This window comes from Otolemur garnettii, unplaced genomic scaffold, assembly GCF_000181295.1.
Source record: "Otolemur garnettii isolate 467f Iridium unplaced genomic scaffold, OtoGar3 scaffold00033, whole genome shotgun sequence".
NCBI classification, from domain to species: Eukaryota; Metazoa; Chordata; class Mammalia; order Primates; family Galagidae; genus Otolemur; species Otolemur garnettii.
Window position 1 is genome coordinate 12,013,154 of NW_003852428.1, and position 20,680 is coordinate 12,033,833.

The 20,680-nt window shown below is 39.2% G+C and overlaps 1 protein-coding gene across 1 annotated transcript in view; it reads left to right on the forward strand.

The window, feature by feature from the left end:
• Positions 1-20,680, forward strand: part of DNAH5 (dynein axonemal heavy chain 5) — a 291,972-nt gene that overhangs the window by 85,587 nt on the left and 185,705 nt on the right. Inside the window, 7 exon segments of the mRNA XM_023513078.1 lie at positions 149-261; positions 2,385-2,507; positions 3,196-3,411; positions 5,961-6,068; positions 15,408-15,493; positions 15,987-16,308; positions 17,638-17,844. Of these exon segments, the coding sequence (XP_023368846.1) occupies positions 149-261; positions 2,385-2,507; positions 3,196-3,411; positions 5,961-6,068; positions 15,408-15,493; positions 15,987-16,308; positions 17,638-17,844 (1,175 nt within the window).

The following is a 20,680-nucleotide window of genomic DNA, read 5'->3' on the forward strand; positions in this document are numbered from 1 at the left end:
ACAACTAAAATAATACAATTATCGTTAAGTATATTTATCCAAAGCATTTAATAAACTCTCAGAATTTATTCCAATGAAGATGGAATATTTAGACTATCAGAATTTTGCTGAATTTGGTATATTTTTTCTGAAAATTTTTGTGGCATTTTCCAGGTGTCCATGATTGATGCTATTCCTACACTTGTAAATGCAATTAAAATGATCTATAATATCTCTCATTACTATAACACCTCTGAGAAGATCACATCTCTGTTTGTAAAGGTAAGTGCATAGTGTAGAGTCTGTGGTCAAGTACATTTCTTTGACAATGGTCATGTTTTTAATAATTATAAATTTGCCACATTGGCACAGTCCAATGTGTATACATAGTATAGCTTATCATTTCTCTTAGGGTATCAGTAGAGATATAATTAAATTTATATGAGAGGCTGATTCTAGCAAATCATAAGACTTTATTTCCCAAAATAATTATTATAATAAATATTTTTGTATTTGTGTAATAAAATTAAAAAATGATTCTATTTTGGTATTTCTGTATATTATTGAGCATATCATTTTTTTCTATTGGGTAAATTTTAATTAAGAAAAACTATAACTGCTTATCTCCTGTTTCATATTTTATATGCTACTATTCCAAATTTATTTGATGCCACAGTTGTTTACTTGGTGTTATTAGAACAGTAATCATGGTAATAAAAGCCACTCGCAATGTCCCTGTAATCTATAAAGCAATTATAATGATTCTGCCAAAAAACATAATGATTCTTAAGCCTTATGTTCTAACTCATAAGTGTTTATGGTAAGCACTGTTGCTAGTTCCTTTTTAAACAGTCTCTAAGAAGTAAATGATTTTCATTATCAAGGCAAAAATCTTTAAATATGGCATTAAAATAGATGAATTTTTGACTCATCAAGACTTGTGTTCTGAATATGAATGAAGTAGGAGGCATAAATCTTGCTGAGATTAGAGACATGCAGCCTTTAGAGGTCCCTGGGAAACTTTTTCCTTCTTTCCTGTAGGTAGTTCAGGTAGAAAGGAAGGATGTCGGCAAGATTCTTTCCCTACTTCTTCATAGTTTAAAACTACATATGAGCGTTAGGGAGAATATTCCCTGAGTAAATGAGACTCAAATGTCAATTTAGATAATTAATCTAGATTTCATGCACATTATTTACAAGACTTGATTTAGAATAAAAAAGTGTATCAGTCCATTTTGTGCTGCTATAAGGAAAATTGAGGCTGGGTAATTTATAAAGAAAGATTTATTTGGCTCACAGTTCTGCAGGCTGTACAAGAAGCCTGGTGCCTGCATCTGCTTCTGGAGAGGCATCAGGGAGCTTCTGTTCAAGGAGGAAGGGGAAGGGGGGCAGGCAGACCACGTGTTGAGAAAAGAAACAGGAGGGAGGAGGTGGTGGGTGTCAAGCTGCTTTAAACAACCAGCTCTTATCTGAACTAAAAACTCACTCATTATCTCGAGTGGGCACCAAGCCATTCATAACCAAACTGCCCCCATGACCCAAACACCTCCTACCAGGCCCCACTTCCAACCTCCTGGGTCAAATTTCCACGTCTAAACCACAAAAAAAAAAAGGTGAAAGAACCATTTATCTAGTTATCAAAATGCTTTAATTATGGAAATTTTGAAGTAGGTACAATGGAGAGAGAATTGTGTCTTGATCCCCCGTGTACTGTCACTCAGAGTCAGCAGCTCCCACCCAACATGTGGCCGACCTTGTTTCACCTGTACCCCCATCCCTAGCACTGCAAGGCCTGGCACCTCTATTCTTTGCAGTGTACATCCTGGGCATCATGTCATTCTATGAGCTTAGTACAACCATTCCATTTTCCTTTTAATTTATTAAAAAAAAGTCAATAAATCTCTGATGGATTTGTATAAAGTTCAGAGGGCTGAATAAAATGTTCGTGGTTTTGAACATTAGCTTTGCTCTTTTCTGTGGGGACTTCTTTTGACAGTTCTGCTGCAGATCATGGTGGCATGAAAAGATCAGGGTGCACAGCACTTTATACGGCCCTGAGCAACTGCGAGTCAGGTGTTAGAGCAGCCTACCCCAGCCGCTGGGGGGGAACTCATCAGTTTTTAGGTATGGAAGTGAATGTTTCCTTGGTTGGTTAAGACATTCATTCTGCAGAAACAAGGGGGCCTGAATTGTTGACTTTCCTTGGTGCTACCAACTCGGTGATTCCACACATGATTTTGCAAAGGACAGTGTTACAGTGTTTGCTCATCACTGTGATGGAAAAAAATAAACACCAAGTTTGCAGATTGTGAACTCTGAGAGGTAGAGGAGTTAAGGACCCTCAAGTCCAATTTATAATCCAAGCCGTCTTATGTACTTAACATAATTTTGCTGGAAAATCCTAGGTGACCAATCAGATGATATCTGCATGCAAAGCCTACATTACCAACAATGGAACCGCTTCCATCTGGAACCAGCCGCAGGATGTTGTGGTGAAAAAAATATTATCTGCAATTAAACTGAAGGAGGTAACGGTTAGCTTAGTAACCTATGTAGGTATTTTATTATTTTTATGTTATTTTTGTTGAAGCCATCTTAAATCATTTAGCAATTATTGTATTACTGGTTGCTAAAAAGAACAGCAATTCTTTACTGTCAAGAAAATTGAGTGTTAATAAACCTTCCCAGAAAATGTATTAACTTTTTCTACTCTGTTGAGAGTCTACTGTGTCCTGATAGCATACTACAAAGATGACTAAGATGAGGTAGATTTCTTTTTGTGTCTTCTACTTAGATCAGGCGTCCTCAAACTATGCCCACGGGCCACATAATGCCCGCCCAGGACATTTATCCAGCCCGCTGGATGTTTTTGCCGCTGCTGCCTGTCCTGGGGCTCACAGTCCTGGGGCTCACAGTCAGGCCTTCCAGTGGTCTGAGGGACAGTGAACTGGTCCCCTGTTTAAAAAGTTTGAGAACCCCTGATAGGGGAACAGACTTAGAATGATGCTATTCCCCAAACAAGGGGACCAACATAGGAAGGCCACACCTTTGGATTCTATCATGAATAACTGAGAGTGTGCTAGATTGGAGGATGGGAACAGGCGCTATTCCAGCCTCAAAGGCATGAAAGTTTGAAAGGACTTCAATTCTATCCTAACTTCCTGTCACCTTCACTTGGAAGGGTTGTTTCTTATATGTGTCTTTTTTGATATTCAGGAATACCAGCATTGCTTTCACAAGACAAAACAAAAGCTTAAACAAGATCCGAGTGCAAAACAATTTGAATTTAGTGAGATGTACATTTTTGGAAAATTTGAAACTTTTCATCGACGGCTTGCCAAGATAATAGACATCTTCACAACCTTCAAGACATATTCAGTCCTGCAAGAGTCTACCATTGAAGGGCTGGAAGATATGGTCACTAAATACCAGGTATTGTACTTTAAAACTGTACTTGGCCTCATTATCCAGAACTGAACTTCAATATTTTATGTGAATAACTATGTTTAGAATGATTCAAATCATGGCGTAAAATATATAATCTCATGGCCCTTTAATAATGAGGAAATTAGATTTATTTGAGAATTGTGAAATGGTGCTAATATGTTCTCTTCAGGTGTTTGGTTATTAGAATGGTTTACCAATAGTCTAAAATTAATTACCATTAGGAAAAAGCATTTTCATTAGCAGCACAAGAAATATGTTTAATTATAACTTATTATTTCATTGATTTATGCAAGAAATATTTATTTAGAATATACTGTTTTGGCCACTAGTTGACACCAAGTTTGGAGTGGCATCTGCTTATCTCTGCATTTAAGCGTTTTATTTGGATACGTGTAAAAAATTTAAAGAACAAGATTTTATTCTATCTCTAAAATTCATCATTATTTTGATTTTTACCTACTTTATATTGTGAAAATATCTGTGTGACTCATCTTAGTTTTGAAAATCGGCATGTTGATCTCATAAAACAAAATGTGTTTAAGTTCTTAGTGTAGAGATGGTCAATTTTTTCTCATTTGGGCACAGTGACAGGAAAACTTAAATTCGTTTTTGTACTTGAATTTGAAAAGGATCACATAATTAACTGCCACCCATTAATCATTATACTCTAGCACTTGAGCCCAATATAAGGAATCTTTTTCATTTCTTGAGTATACCAAATTTTGGGAGAGAAAAAAGAAAAACCTTCCTATAGCAGCAAACCTTTAAGGTGTACCGTGTATCATCTACAAAGTGGTTAGTCTGTACTTCGAAAGTGACAGTTTTTGAAGACAAAGAGGCCATACATCCATTTATTTTTCAGTTTGGAATCTTATAAATTATTTTCTATTTTTAAATGAAAAGATCACTTTGGAGCGTATGTCAAAGTTTATTTTCAAGTGCAATGTTGAAGTGTACGTCTAAACGCAGGTAAGGAGTCTGTTCTAAACTGATAAAAATACTGGGGAATCACTTAGGAAATATAAAGTAAAGTTTTGGTTAGTGTGGATACCCAGTGATAAAAGATGGATGGTGCTTGAAAGCGTAAGGTAAAAATGTCTTGTATTAGTGCCATGTATTAGTGCCATGGCACTAATACATTAGTGTCATGTATTAGTGCCATGGCATCTGCAGAAATGAATTTCACATTTTTCTGCGTGGCTGTTGAGGCCCTGCCACCCCCAGCTTCCTCCTCTGTTCTCTTCTCATTTGATAATTTTCAGCCACAGGAGAGTGGTTCAGTCTACTTAGGGCTTGCAGAGCCTTTTTTTCTGGAAAGTTCTGCCTCGGGACCATCATGTGATTACTTGTTTTTTGGCTCCCAGATTTTGACTTAAATGGCCTTCTCAATTCAGTTTCTTTCAACTTCTGTTTCACCTAAATCACTCCATGACCCGTTTTATCACTGTCTGAAATGATCACCATTTATTTGTGACTTAGTCTATTCTGACCCCTCCATTGAGTATATAAATTCCCCGAGGGTAGGGACATTTGTCCTTTCTGTTCATTCTGTATCTTTAGAGGCTATTATCACATAACCAGTGTGCAGTAAATATCTGCCAAGTAGATGATTTGATTGAGAATTGCTATATATATACATATTTTTGTAATTAATGCAGCAGGAAAGAGTAGGTTGTTTTAACTGGTAAACTTGGTTCAAGAAGTTCTGTAGTTTGTACACTTCTGTCTATTGAGAGATTTGAATTGGTGTTTAAAAGGAAACGACTTTGAAGAGGAGACTGTAGGAGTCCCAATACTCTTCATAAAAATTATATGTCTCTGTCAACAATGTGGGCACCTGAGTTTGTGAATGGCTTAGTACCTGGTTAAGAATGATCACGGAGCATTATAGCTCAATATTCAGAGCAAACAAAGCTTCTGATAATAGTGTTTTCGAGGAGATGAACTGCCTAATTTGTACTTCCATGGTCACCGACTGCACCTTTGCAGGGCAGCAGGAAGCAATCAATTCTAGAGAAGTTTTAAGTGGTAGATTGTGGTTTGACACTTTAAGACATTTGAGGCATGGACGATGGTAATTTTTCTGTAGCTTTTAGAACGTGATTCTTTTCTTCTGACTTGTTTGTGTTCTGTTAAAGCCTCATTTATTTTTCTGAGAAGACTGAAACTTTTCCACACAAATACTTTAGTAAATTCCACTCTGGCTGACTCTTTTTATTATTTCAGATGATTAACAAGACATGTTTAGAGGAGATGCCTCTTCTAATTTTCAGATGTGGTTTGTATTTTATTTTTTCAAAAATACGTAAAACCTCATGAAAACGCTTTCCAAATGATTTCTTTGAATACAATAAGGCAACATTACACTGCCCATAAAATAGGAGGCACTAAGCAACGTTTGTAATTAAAGAAATAAGGTTTCTGCTAAACTGATTTTTTGAGAGTGATTGTACAGGTTCTCCATTGAGGATTCTATTTAGTTAAGGAATACAAGGATATTGAAATACTATCTTATTTCTTTCGTAACATTTCAGGGCATTGTTGTGACCATAAAGAAAAAGGAATATGATTTCTTAGACCAGCGGAAAATGGATTTTGACCAAGATTATGAAGAGTTTTGCAAGCAGACCAGTGACCTTCATGTAGGTTGTATAATAAAATTGCTATTGACAGTCATGTGTTTATTTTTCCTGTCTGTGTAATGTTGTTAATCATTACCCATTCAGACTGCAGAGGTGTCTTCATCATGGAGGTGACCCACAGCAACCTCAGCCTGCATTTTGTGATTTCGGATTAATACTTGAGGGCTCTTTTCCACAGATTGAAGGGTCCTAAGTACAGCTTTGGATAATGATGCAATCAGACTTCTGCATGGCTTCCCCTTAAGATTTTTGGAAGTTACTTTTTGTCATCCATGGACTCTTTATAGCATTATTAGAGACAGACCTTTATTTCCATTTGTCACTGAATAACACTGATTATGACCAGAGGTAACTCAAACGAATGGGCAGTGACGTCTGGCATATCTAAGGCAGGTCCGTAGCGGGTCTTAGAAATGGCGGTATTAGGACAGACTCAGCCCCTGGACCCCCTCGGCCTTTCTTTTACTCCCTGCCTCCCTCTTCACTGTTCACTAGCTGTCCTGTCCTACATCCCTCAAGAACAGCAGATGGCCACCATCAGCCTCTGAGAACATAGCACAGGACCATCCTAGCTTCAGACACCTGGGGAAGGGTTGGGTTGGCCAGGTCTATGGGTGTGCCTTGCCTCGGACTTCCCAACTCTGGGATCATATGGTAAATGCATGGGGGATGGAACCCACTGGGGTGGCTGTAAATGTTTGTTACCAGGAAAGAGAGGTCAGGGAGGGTAAGGTGAGGTGACAGCCTGCCAAGTTTCTACCAAAATGAATATGTAGACTTTTTTCCATCCCAGTGAGGTGCAAATGTGCATCTTTCTGACTATAAGAAGAAAAGGACCATTCCATTACTTCTTTCCCAGAATTTTTGGTTTGAATTAAATCTGTACATTTCAAGGGCAGAAAAGCTCAGAGGCATCTTTGCACGAGTGAATTCAGTATTAGAAGGAATAGTAATAAAACTAGCTAATTCTGTGGGCCAGGTACTGTTCTAAGCAGTTTATATGTGCTACCTTATTTACGTAATCACGGTAATTTTGTAGCGTGGGTGCTTTTAGTACTCTTATTTTGTAGAGAAGGAAGCTGGGGCACAGTGGGGTTGAGTGGCTTGCCCAAAGTCACGGAAATGACCAGTGGTAGAACTGGGGTTAAACTCAGGCAATCTGGCTTTAGAATTCAAGTTTTTACCGATTATGTGATACAACATGTTTCAGCTCATAGGAAAATAGAATGCCTACAATAATGCAAGCAATAATCTCTGTGGGGAGGCGGGTTCAGACATAAGCATCTCTTCTCATTGGAAACTGATGGATAGTGGCAGATATTTTGATTCCGTAATCTGTGGTCAGTATCCATTTGTGGGGGTCTTAACTGTGTTTCCCTAGTGGTTTTTGATCACGTGGCACGTCCGAGCTTGTATGTGGAATTCAGTTAGAAGCACCTGGAGAGGAGGGACTATGTTGTGTTCCTTTGTTGCTAAGGTGTAGAGTTGCTGCAGTGAAGCAAGCATTTGCTGCGCAGCTACTACATATTATTATTCTATGTTGTGGGTTATCAAACCAGAAATAAATCAAGGAGATTTTCCCTTGAAAGTCACAGGCAGACGAAAGGCAGACAGTGAAGAATTGAAGTATAAGTTCGTAGATACTAACAGAATAATAAATACAGGACTAAAAAGGGACAATGGGGGCTAAAAGGACTAGTTATAAGTGAACGGTATTCTGATATTATACCAGAAAGTGAAGATTCAAAGGCAAGAACCATACTGAAAGTCTTACAAAAATTTATAGGGAGGAAAAGCCTGCAGAACATTATGTATGATATGTGATCATTGCTACCACCTGTGAGATAGGGTGTGAGCCTAGGAAAAAATAGTCCCGTACTTCTTGGCTGGGGTTTGGAAAGGCTTCAGAGAAGAGATTATGCCCCGTGCTGGAAAGATGTTATGTGTTTTTTTTTAAATTATTATTAAATATAGCTGTGTACATTAATGTAATCATGGGGTACAGTGTGGTGTTTTCACATACAATTTGAAATGTTTTCATCAAACTAGTTAATATAGCCTTCATGTCATTTTCTTAGTTATTATGTTAAGATGTTTGTATTCTACTTTTAGAAAGATTTGCTGGAACCCTTGTAAGATAAACCATAGAGGTGATACCTCGAGTCACCCTCCACCCACCCCCCTCCCCTCCCCTCCTCCCTCCCCATATTCTTAGGCTATAATTAAGTTATAGCTTTCCTATGAAAGCTATAAATTAGTTTCATAATAGGGCTGTGTACATTGGATACTTTTTCTTCCCTTCTTGAGATGTTTGTGTACATTGGATACTTTTTCTTCCATTCTTGCAAGTAAACAGTAGGAATAAATGGGGTGGGGAGACCTTTTCGGGCCTGTGGCCACTTCTTACATATTACAGTATGTTGTTATAATTGTTTTGTTTCATTACTAGTAATTGCTGTTACCCTCTTACGGTGCCTAATCTGCAAATTAAACTTGATCATAGGTGTGTATGAATAGGGGAAAGCATTGTACACACAGAGTTCACTACCATCTGTGGTTTCAGGCATCCACTGGGGGTCTTGGAACATATCACCAAGGACAGGGGAGGACCACTGTATTCTTCTCAACCTTTTTTTTTTAAGCCCCAAACTTAACTCATCTTGACTTCCGTCTTAGAAATGGTGCCCTTCTATCTCTGATTTGCTGATGAGTTTTCCTTTGGCGTCTTTGTTCTGTTCTCTATTCTCTTTGTTTTAACTGACCACTTTACATTGACTCCTTCAAATACCCCTCTCATGAGCAGAACCCTCATCCCTGTAAAGTGGAGGCAAAAATATTTGCCTTCTCAAGACTCTAGATGGAGTGAGTAGGGGTTGCATCTTGGAGACCAGGAATGGAGAGACTCGCTACTGTGACATCTCAAGGGCAAGACTTGGGATGGGGGGCTCACGAGTGATTTGGATCAGGGTTGTGTCCAGAGCTGTGCCGTCTAGTGGATCAAGATCAGGAATCCTGTACAGATTTAGGGTTCTAGCAGGTCAAAAAGTAGCAGGGTGCTGGAACCAGGTGCGCAGTTGGAAGTCTGGAAATGTCCTGATTCCAGCAGAGAAGTGGGGCCCTGTTCAGTAAGGGAGCGGCTGTCAAGGTGGCAGGCTGAGGAGAAGCTGAGACCCCAGAACCAGCAGGGAGACTAGTGTGACGATTCCACAGCCCAGGCCCCGAAGGCTTCAAGAATGGACTGAAGGCTCAGAGCTAAAAGGAAACTAATTTAAGGTCTTACGTGTTCATGGAGTTCAGCCTAGGTTTTGTGAAGCCATAGGGCAAAAGGCAAGGAAGAGCAGGTACCAGTGTTGGGGCTCAGTAAAGATTTGCTGGCGTCTGAGGAGAGGGAGGCAGTGGAAGGTTCAGAGATGTTATAGTTCTGCATCGAGATTTTTACCCAGTGAAAAAGTTGATGCGTGTTTAGGTAGACTAACTGTACTGTTCTTCAGTGGAGAGAATTTTCTTGATCCTAAAATGTGGTCTTTGCAGAAGAATTAAGACCACATTTAAAAATATATACATGTGTTCAGTAGAAGTAGCAGGAAGTGTTGAGGGCAAGGACAGATCGCAAGAGGCTTCAAGTTTGTGGCTTTGCTGAATGGGGCGGAGAGCTTTGGCCCCTAATCCCCGGATAGTTTTACCTCCTCATCTGGTAGTGTCTCCCGTGGTGGCCTGGATATTGCCAGCTGGTTTTTTTTTTTGTCTTGCCAAATTACTTGTGGCTCAACATTGTCTAAAACCAAGCCCATCTAGGTACTAGTAATAATTCCTGTGTATCAGGTTGGCTACCCATTTCAATACCGCGTCAATTGACGTCGTTTTAAATTTGCAGAGGCTCAGAACTTCTGTCTGGGAAGTTGAAAACAATGGGTTGAAGCCCGGACTAGGAAATAACGAAAATAACTGCTCTGTGTTTAATTTGGATTTTAGTGACAACTCTGCGCTAAATCTTGAACAAAAACTAATTGCGCTTAATTTTTTTGGTGCAATTTTTTTGAGAGAGGGTACAAAATGGTACAATTGCATGAGATGTGTGAGGTTCCCAGGGCAACTCACAATGGCCTTTTGGGAAGCATATTTGAGGGTTTGACAAAAGAGATTATTTTTAAACCCCTTGATATTGAAGTCATTAATTTTTTGCAACATGTTTTATGTTTATTGAGTTTTTAAAAAAAATCTTAATTTTTGATTAATCTCACACCCTAGATTCTCATTTTCCAGGTGCTCTGGGTCTGACTCTGCCTTCCCCTCCCCCTGGTCAACTTTGCCAAAGACCTATCTGTTATTTTTTTTTTCCCCAAAAAGGTAGGTTTTGAGGTATTAATCATCTCTCTTGTTTTTTTTATTTTTTTTATTTTTTCTGAGACAGAGCCTCAAGCTATCCCCCTGGGTAGAGTGCCGTGGCTTCACAGCTCACAGCAACCTCCAACTCCTGGGCTCAAGTGAGTCTCCTGCCTCAGCCTCCCAAGTAGCTGGGACCACAGGCGCCACCACTATTTTTTTTTTTACAAGTTTTTTTTTTAATTGAATGGTAACTATGTATATTAATGCACTTCTGGGGTACAGTGTGGGGTTTTCACATGCAATCCAAAATACTTCCATCAAACTGGTCAACACAGCCTTCATGTCCCGGCTATTTTTTGGTTGCAGCCATCATTGTTGTTTGGCGGGCCCAGGATGAATTTAAACCCGCCACCTTAGGTGTATGTGGCTGGCTCCTTAGCCACTTGAGCCACAGGCACTGAGCCAATCATCTCTCTTGTTTGTTTTTAAGTTTATTACATTTTGTTTTAAAACACTTTTTTCTACTTTCTTTGTATTTATGTTGTTACACTTATCCACCTTTCTTTAATGGACTCCTTAGCTCATTAATTTTGGTTTTTCTTTACTTTTTGAAATAGATACATAAAAGGCTATGCTTTTCCACTGAGGGCTGCTACTGCTGTTTCTTACAGATGTTCCTGTGCAGTACACATGTTGTCATTCAGTTTAAAAATCACATATTTTTCATTATTATTTGTTATCTTACTCATGGATTATTTAAAATTATATTTATGGCTTGCCTGTCATACTTCATTGGCTCTCATTTTATCACTGATTGGGATTTTTATTATATTGTGGGGTAACAATGTGGAACACATTGTATTAGCGTGTTGGTATTTACAGAGATGGCCTCTGTGACAAACAGAAATGTAGACAAATATTTGGCAGAATTGCCCAAGGGTAGGAAAAAAGGCTATTTACACCTAAAGCATCTGGCAAATGAGACTCTAGCGGAGTGAGATTAATCAAAAATTAAAATAAAAAAGTTCACAGTTAAGATTTACAAATGTTCTGAATGTACTAGGAAGAAAAGTAGTGTTGCCTCTCGGGATTTGAGTTCTTTTTATGTTACTGTATCAAGCCTTTGATTGGGTTATTTAAATATATTTTTTTCAAAAGATTTTTTTTTAGGCTCACAGCAAAATTAAAAGGAAGGTATAGAGATATATTTTTATTTATTTATTAAATCATAGCTGTGTATGTTAATGCAGTCATGGGGTACAATGTGCTGGTTTCATATACAATTTGAAATATTTTCATCAAATTGGTTAACATAGCCTTCATGGCATTTTCTTAGTTATTGTGTTAAGATGTTTGTATTCTACACCTAGTAAATTCCACATGTACCCTACCTTGTAAGATGCCCCATGAGTGTGGTCCCACCAATTACCCTCCCTCCACCCATCCTCCACCATCCCCTCCCCTCCCTCTCCCCTTTCCCCTTCTTCTTGGGTTATAGTTGGGTTATAGTTTTCATATGAAAGCTATAAATTAGTTTCATAGTAAGACTGAGTATACTGGATACTTTTTCTTTCATTCTTGAGATACTTTGCTAGGAAAATATGTTCCAGCTCCATCCATGTGAACATGAAAGAGGTATATTTACTGTATTTCCCTTGGCCTCCAAATGTAGAGCTGCCCCCATTATCAACACCCCCCACTGGAGAGGCACGTTTATGGCAACTGGTGAAACTACATGGACACAGCATTACCATCCAATGAAGGGATCGTTCCTGGTGTAGGACAGTCTACGGGTTTACACAAACATGCAAGGACATGTATGCGTCACTCGTTACAGTGTCACGCAGAGTTTTCACTGGGGAACCCTCTGTGCTTCACTGATCATCCTCCTTTCTCTGCGACTTCTATTCTTGCTGTCTCTACAGTGTTGAAATTTCCAGAGAGTCACATACTTGGGACCATAGAGCAGGTAGCCTTTTCAGACTGGCTTTTGCTACTTTGCCACATGCATTTAAGTGTCCCTCATGTCTTTTCATGGCTTGCTTTTAGTGCTGAATAATATTCTGCTGTTCAGAATATTATTAAATCATAGCTGTGTACATTAATGCAGTCATGGGGTACAATGTGCTGGTTTGTCCACCCTTTCACACACTGAAAGACAGCTTGTTTGCTTCCAAGTTTTGGGAATTATAAATAAAGCCATTATAAACATCCGTATGCAGATTTTTGTGTGCAGATGTTTTTAACTCCTCTGGGTAAATAACCACGAGGGACAGTTACCGGATTACATAGAGTATTTTCAGTTTTGTAAAAATCCATCAAACTGTCCCTTCCCACCAGCAGGGAATGAGAGTTCCCTTTGCTCCTTGTCTTGGCTGGCATTTGGTGTCGTCTATGTTTGGGATTTTGGCCATTCTTTAATTTAGTATATTAAATATTATGTTCACCTGCTTTATCTTGGTCTGTTTTATGTTGCTGTAACAGAATAGTATTTGTTTATTTATTTATTAATTTATAAATTTTGTCACTCTGTCTGTCTAGCTAGAGTGCCCTGGTGTCTTAGCTCATGGCAACCTCAAACTTTCGGGCTCAGGTGATCCTCTTGCCTCAGCCTCCTAAGTAACTGGGACTACAGGTGCCCACCATGATGCCTGGCTAGATTTTCTGTTTTTAGTAACGATAGGGACTTGCTCTTGCTCAGGAACAGAATAATTTACTAATTTTAGTTTGCAATTTATTTTTCTTCAGCACTTAGCAGATCTTTTCCTTCCATTGATTTTTTTGGTGTCTATTATTTTCAATGAGGTATTTGTTATCAAATAGTTATATCTTTATAGATAATTTGCTGCCCCACCCCAACTGCTTATGTACAGGGCATTCTAAAGGTCATCCATAAAGTTGCTATACATAAGGAAAATGGGAAATTGTAGCTAAATGTACCTTTATTTATAAATAGTCATTACAAAGTTTACAAAGAGGTGGCCAGCAAGTAGAGAATATTTTGTAAGATTTTGTAATGACTATTTTGTAAATGTACAATTAGCTACAATTTCGCATTTTTCCTCTTTATGGATGATCTTTGGGACACCTGTGTTATTTTTCTCTTTATCTTTGGCATCTCTGTGTGAGTCTTGGTGTGATTTTAAAGCAAAATATTTCTGTTGTTCAGAATTTGGTGGTTCCTTCATTTGTGTATTTGTCTTTTTTTTAATTGTGGAAAATTCTCAGCCTTTATCATTAGACCCTTCTTCCAAAACTTCCAATAGATGAATGCTAGATCTTTCTCTATCCTCCATGTCTATTAGCCTCTTTTTTGTATTTTTCATTTTTTAATTTTTCTGCTATGCTTGGGGTAACTTATTTTAAAATTCTCTTACAGCTTGTCATTTTTCAGGTATATATAATCTGCATCCATTGTATTTTGAAGTCTAATGGTTTTCTCTTTTATGTTTTATTTTTAAAATCTGAGCTGGGCACGGTGGCTCATTTCTATAATCCTAGCACTCTGGGACGCCGAGCTGGGTGGATTGCTTGAGCTCAGGAGTTTGAGACCAGCCTGAGCAGGAGTGAGACCTCATCGCTAGAAATAGCTGTGTCTTGTGGCAGGCACATGTGGTCTTAGCTCCTCAGGAGGCTGAGGCAAGAGGGTCACTTGAGTTTGAGGTTGCTGTGAGCTGTGACACCATGGCACTCTACTGAGAGCTAAACAGTGAGACTCTCAACAAAACAAGAAAATCTGAGTGCTTTATTTGATATTGTTCTTTTTATTTTTAAATATTTATTTATTTATGTATTTATTTTCAGATTAATAGGTGGGGACAGATGACTAGGTTACACTGTTTGCATTTGTTAGGGGACGTTCCCCCGGGGGGGGGGGTCTGGGGTGTACCCTTACATTGTGCACATTAGATGAGCGCTTACCCATCCCTGCCTCTTCTCCTCTGCCCTTTCCCCCCCCTTCCCCTTACGCTGTTCTTTTAAGTGCAGTTTCTTACTCTTTAATAACTCTAAACACACCTACAGTCTCTTTCAGACTGTTCTATCATCTCTATGATAGAACCTGCTTAAAACCTAGTTCTGTTTGTGCATTCTGCTCTCTTTCAAACATCATTTCTTCATTCTCTTCTCAATTTATTTTTGAGCTTACCTTCCCTAGCAGCTATTTATTTGATTTCCTGTAGGAGTTTTGTGGCGCTGGGCTTTGGGAATGTTTTCTGTAGAGTGGCGGTGCATTGCCTTTGCGGGGGCCTGAGTAGTTTTTTCCCAGATTAGCTTTTACGTTAATTTTTTTTAGATTAGATGCCTTTTATCTTAAGTGTAATATAAACTTAGTCTAATTCAATTAAACCTAATCTAGGAGTGGCACAGGGGTGGCATTTGAGTTGTTCTGGGGTGGGGGTCAGGACACTGTGCTAAGGGCCAAACTGTGGTGGCCTATAATATTCATATTCATGCAAGTCCATGCTGCTTTGGCCCCACAGTGCTAGAGGTGAGCGGCTGTGAAAGAGACCCAGGTCTCACAAAGTGCACGGAGAAAGTCCAGAGCCCTCTGTAGGGTGACTTCCTGCCTCTCCACCCCAATTCATGGCTCTGGGCTGATGTCAAGACCCTTTGCTGCTTCCCTGACTTGTAAATAGTCCTTTAGTTTCCTTTGCACGGACCAGGCAGCATTTTAAAGATCCTGGCTTTCTGAAGCGTCTGTTGAGAGTGTTCCACAGTCCCTCTCTCCACAACGTGACAAGCCCAGTGCCTTCCCTGCCGAGACCCTGTGTCTGGCCCAGCGCCCGTGGAGCCTGCCGTGGTGCCAAGTCCCACACGGCTCTGGCTTTCGTGTCCCTCTTTGTTTCTGGCTTCTGGGCTTTTGTCTGTCTTTTAAGCTCATTAAATTTTCTGTTATATTTTATTATGTATTGTATGTATTTGTAGAGAATGGGGAGCTCTCTTATCTTGTTGCAAAATAGGACATTCCCAATTCTAATTCATTGTTCGTAATCGGATTTTGTTCTATTTTAGAATGAGTTGCAGAAGTTCATGGATGTTACGTTTGAAAAGATTCAAAACACAAATCAAGCTCTAAGCATGTTAAAGAAATTTGAAAGGTAAAAATCTGAAATAATTTCCTAACTTTCATGTCTAAAATTGGGGTAATGTGAACTTAGTTTACTTTCTATTATCATTGCTGTGATTATCATTATATGAAATAATTTTCATATTCTAATGGAAGAAAACCCTCTCTTGACAACATGGGTTACAAGGCCAAAGTTTTATAAGTTCTTTGGAGGATTAAAAGGATTAATCCTTTTAAGGATTAAGGGTCTGTTTTATTTCTTCAAATAGAGAATACTCTCAGCTTTGAAGTACCTTGTAATATTAGTAGCCTTTAGTAATATTTCCTAATGTTTAAGTAATTTGAAAAAATTCTTTCCGAGCTAACAGTTTTGCCTACATTTGAAGGATGGATACTATTTTGATTTTTTAAATGTACCACACAAATATCTCATTCTTTTTCATTCCCATTTCTTTGAAAATAGATATTATTGAGATTACTAGGTATCTTTCCATTAATTTAGGTTTTTTACTTAAAAAAATCAGGTTGAATATACCTAATCTTGGTATTGATGACAAGTACCGACTTATCCTTGAGAACTATGGAGCTGACATCGATATGATTTCAAAGATGTACACGAAGCAGAAATACGACCCTCCCTTGGCTCGAGACCAGCCTCCCATCGCAGGGAAGATTCTGTGGGCCCGCCAGCTCTTCCACAGGATCCAGCAGCCCATGCGGCTTTTCCAGCAGCACCCGACCGTCCTGCGCACGGCCGAAGCCAAGCCTGTGATCCGCAGCTACAACAGGATGGCCAAGGTCCTGCTGGAGTTCGAGGTCCTCTACCACCGGGCGTGGCTTCGGCAGGTGCGTCATCCCGTTACGCTCTGCTGGAGGTCTCCACTGTTGGCAGAGGGGGGCCCCTTCTCTAGCTTTCCACAATGCTTGTTACGGACAAAGTTGGACTGGCAGGCATTTTATAAGACAGTTTGATTGAATCTATGTGATCAGTCAAAGGGTAGAATGTCTATTAAAAAAATTATTGATTTTGGAAAAATATAAGCTAGCTTATGGAAACCTATTTTTTAAATTTACAAACTTCTGGGTGAGAAGATCTCATACATTGATTACTCCACTGGTCAGGATGTCTTTTTTTTTTTTTTTTCAATGCAGTCAGATCTTGAATATATCCGTAAACACATATACTAGGTCAGACAATTAAATTGTTGAATGTATCCCAGAAAATGTGCTACATGCCTGGTTGCTGAATATCACTGCATCCACCAGATGGTGAAGGGGAAATGTTTCAAAGGCGACCGTAGTGATACTCAGCAATGAGGTCATGTAGCAATTTTTCTAGGATGAGTTTAGAACTTAATCGTCTAACCTCATATGTTTGTTAAATGAAGTAATAAATTTTCTTCAGCTATACTAGGGGTTAATCCTGTTATCCCTACCAGTATTTGTATTTCTTTGTCAATTAGCAGGATGTGTGAAGTCTCTATAACTGTGTTCATTGTTTTTCTAGATAGAAACTGAGTTTTAAAGATTTTATGGGCTGGGTGCAGTGACGGCCCATGCCTATAATGCTGGCACCTTGGGTGGCCAAGGTGGGTGAATTGCTTGAGCTCAGGAGTTTGGAACCAGCCTGAGCAAAAGCAAGACTCCATCTCTACTAAAAAATAGAAAAACTAGCTGGGTATTGTGGTGGTGCACACCTGTAGTCCCAGTTACTTGGAAAGATTGCTTGAGCCCAAGATTTTGAGGTTGCTGTGAGCTATGACACTGTGGCACTCTACCTATGATGATAGAGTGAGGCTCTGTCTCAAAAAAAAAGAAAATGACATTGTGAAACTTTTCTTAGGAAAAAATAACTAAGTACATAGAAAGGTGTCAGGGAGCTAAATGGCTTTTGTGAAGTCACCACTATTGCAGTGTCTACTTATCTGTCAGTGCCAGAGTAAGATCAAAACATATTATTGAATTGATTGTGCAACATCTCCACCAAAACTTAAAGGCTGCTTTCTGGGAGGGAATTTAGGAGAAGAGTGGGTGATCTCATTGCGTTTAATTTAGGAAGCTCAGTTCCACGGAAGAATACATAGTGATGCTCATTCCCAGAGATGACTGAGCTAGATGCTCTATGTAAGTGTTGAAATTCCCTGTAATAATAATAATATCAATTTCTTCTCACAGATCGAAGACGTTCACATAGGTCTTCAGGCTTCTTTACTGGTGAAGGCTCCAGGCACAGGGGAATTGTTTGTAAACTTTGATCCTCAGATATTAACTTTGTTTAGAGAAACAGAGTGCATGTCACAGATGGGTCTGGAAGTTTCACCCTTTGCGGCTGCCCTCTTCCAGAAACGAGATAGATACAAAAAGAACTTCAGTAACATGAAGGTATGCATTTTACTCCTGCTTGTGTAGCCCTAGAATATGGTATTTTAAAATATTTGGTGGGCTGTCCCCTTTGAGAAGCAGAAAGTGGCCAGGTGACTGCAGTGGAGGATGTGAGTGCTGTGGACTGAGGATGTGGAGTTGGCTGGGGCTAGGTCCCTGAAGAGCTTTAGGTTGAGATAAGAAATTTGGGTTTTATTCTGAATATATCAGGAAATTATTAGAGGATTTTGATCTGGAGAAAAAGGCATGATGTCTTTAAAATAAAAATCATTCTTGCAGCTGAGTGCCAGTGAGAAGCCAGTTTGCAGAATGGTCTAGGATGGAGATGACGGTAGCTTGAGCTAGGATGGAGCAGAGAACTTAGAAAGTTATCTCAACATGCAGGTTACCAGGGAACTCAGGATAATTCCTGTGTTCTTGGTGTGAGCAAATCAATGAAATGAATTAGGGCTTCCACATCGTGCTGTGGAGGATGCACTCTGCACAACTTGCACATGAACACACAGGGCTCAACAACGGAGACAGCAAAGACTGGAATTAGTTTATTTTGAGGGGCAGGCGGGAATCAATAGTTCCAGTCATTAAGTACAAGTGTAGACATCCAAGTGGAGTTGTTATCCATGCAGGCAGATGTAGAACCCTGGAGTTGAGTGGAGATGTTTGAGGGTCCAAGATGGCCTCAACCTGTGTCTGGTTTTTTGGTGGGGTGGCTAGAAGGTGTGCTCAGCTGCATCTGTGGATGGGGGCATCTATCAGTGGTCTTCCAATAGGGAGGCCCCAGGTGAGCAGAATTTCTCAGGGCAGGTGTTTCCAAGAGCAAGTGTTACAGTGAACTGGGAGGAAGCTGCATGACCATCTTACAGCTTAGGTGTCTCACAGCACTGCCTTCCTTATTCTCTGTTGGGCTCCATAAGCCACCCCAAATTCAGAAGGGGGGAGTACCCCCACCCAGGAGGAGAGGAGGATCAAAGAATGTTTTAAAACCACCACAGCTGTAAATGACCATCCAAGGAATTAACTATTCTCTGCTTGCCATTTACTATCTGAGAGGTTAAAAGAGTTGAAAGTGCCTGCTGAACATGAGTAGCTGGTTAAAGCAGATCTCTTGGCGGGTTTGGGGCCGTATCTAAAGTATGGTAGAGGGATGGGGCTGAATATTTAACAGTGTTCAGGCTTCTACAGATACGTCAAAGTAGCCAAGAATTTGTTTTCTTCTTCTATACCTTGAAAGACAGTTGAACTTAAAAAGGGATAAGCTAGCACAGGCCAATAGTTACGAGTATAGATTCTGAAACCAAGTGGATCAGGGTTCAAATCATTTATCTTTGGATAAATTACCTTCCAAGTCTAGGTTTCTCTTTTGTAAAATAGAGGAATAATAGCTCCTGGGGTTAAAGGACTAAAGGTGAGAGGTCGAAAGCCTGCTGGAGGCAGATTCTGAGGGCTGCTTCCAGACAGAGTAACCGGTGGACATTACAGAAAAAGTACATGGGGGATACATCCAGGAAATGTGCAAGTAGCTGCTGATAGAACCATCACGTTTAGACTTTTCTAAAGTGGCTTTGATGGAAATTGAAAGAATATTATAGAAATGGTGGAAAGGTATTATATAAAGAAAAGATTATGAGATCCATTTGGGAAATACTGGGTTTAATAAAATTCTCAAAGCACCATAGGGCTTCTTACAGCCTTATAGCAGATTTCTCATTAAAAATTGTGACAGTCCCAGATGGGAGATACTGTATGCTATGGTTTTCAAATTTACCCATCAGAAGGCCATTTTCCTTACAAAGTCTTTGGGCTTAATATCCCAAGGAAAACACTTTGGAAAACATTGATCTAACATCAACATGCACATATGTAGGATTAATAACAATTGTATTTAAGAGGTACATTGAAGATAGTTGCTTATAATTAATCAGTATTAATATTGATATTACCCTGAAAAGTAAGCTAGAAGTACTTACTCTTAAGCTCATTTAAAAGTGATAACAGGTAAACAAAACACTGACATAGTTCAACATTATACAATAGGTACATTTTCAGTAGAGGATCAGAATCTACCCTATTCAGATCACAAATGTTCCTTTTGATTCTAACTGATTAATTGTAGAAATATTGATTGATTATCTTCCATGCGCAGGCACTGTCACAGACATATTGAACAAAGCAGACAAAATTCTTATCCTTGTAGAACATATATTCTGGTTAGATAAGAAGAAAATAAACAATGAACATTGCAAATAGATAAATCATATAGTTTATTGAAATAAAGTGATAGTTGCTATGGAAAAAATAGGAGGATGAAATATGGAGTGATTGTGGTGGTGGTCTACAATCTCAAATCTGTAGTTGAAATAGGCCTAATTGAGAAGATGGCATTGGAGTAATTATTTGAAGGAGATGCAAAGGTCCTGAGACTAAGGACCAAAAAGGAAGACATAGGCCAGCCCTAAATAGAAGAGGGAAAGTGTGATGGAGATGAGATCAGAGAAGTAATGGGACAAAATTAGGTTTTGTTAGACTATATACCTATCCAAGTGTTTTGTATAAAGATTTGTACTCCTGAATTAGATGAGAACCATGTAACTGTATAAGTAAGGGAGTGACATGATCCAACTTAACATTTTGAAAGGATCACTCCTGCTGCTAAATTGAGTCTAGACTTAGGTGGGAATGAGTAGAGGCAGGGAGACAGTGTTAGACCATCCAAATAATGTGGGTAAGAGTCAATGATAGTGCTAATAGTGGATGTGGCAGGCAAGTCAGATATAGACTCTTTTCTGAGTAGAGAGCACAGAGGATATCTTGATAGGTGTGTGTGTGTGTGTGTGTG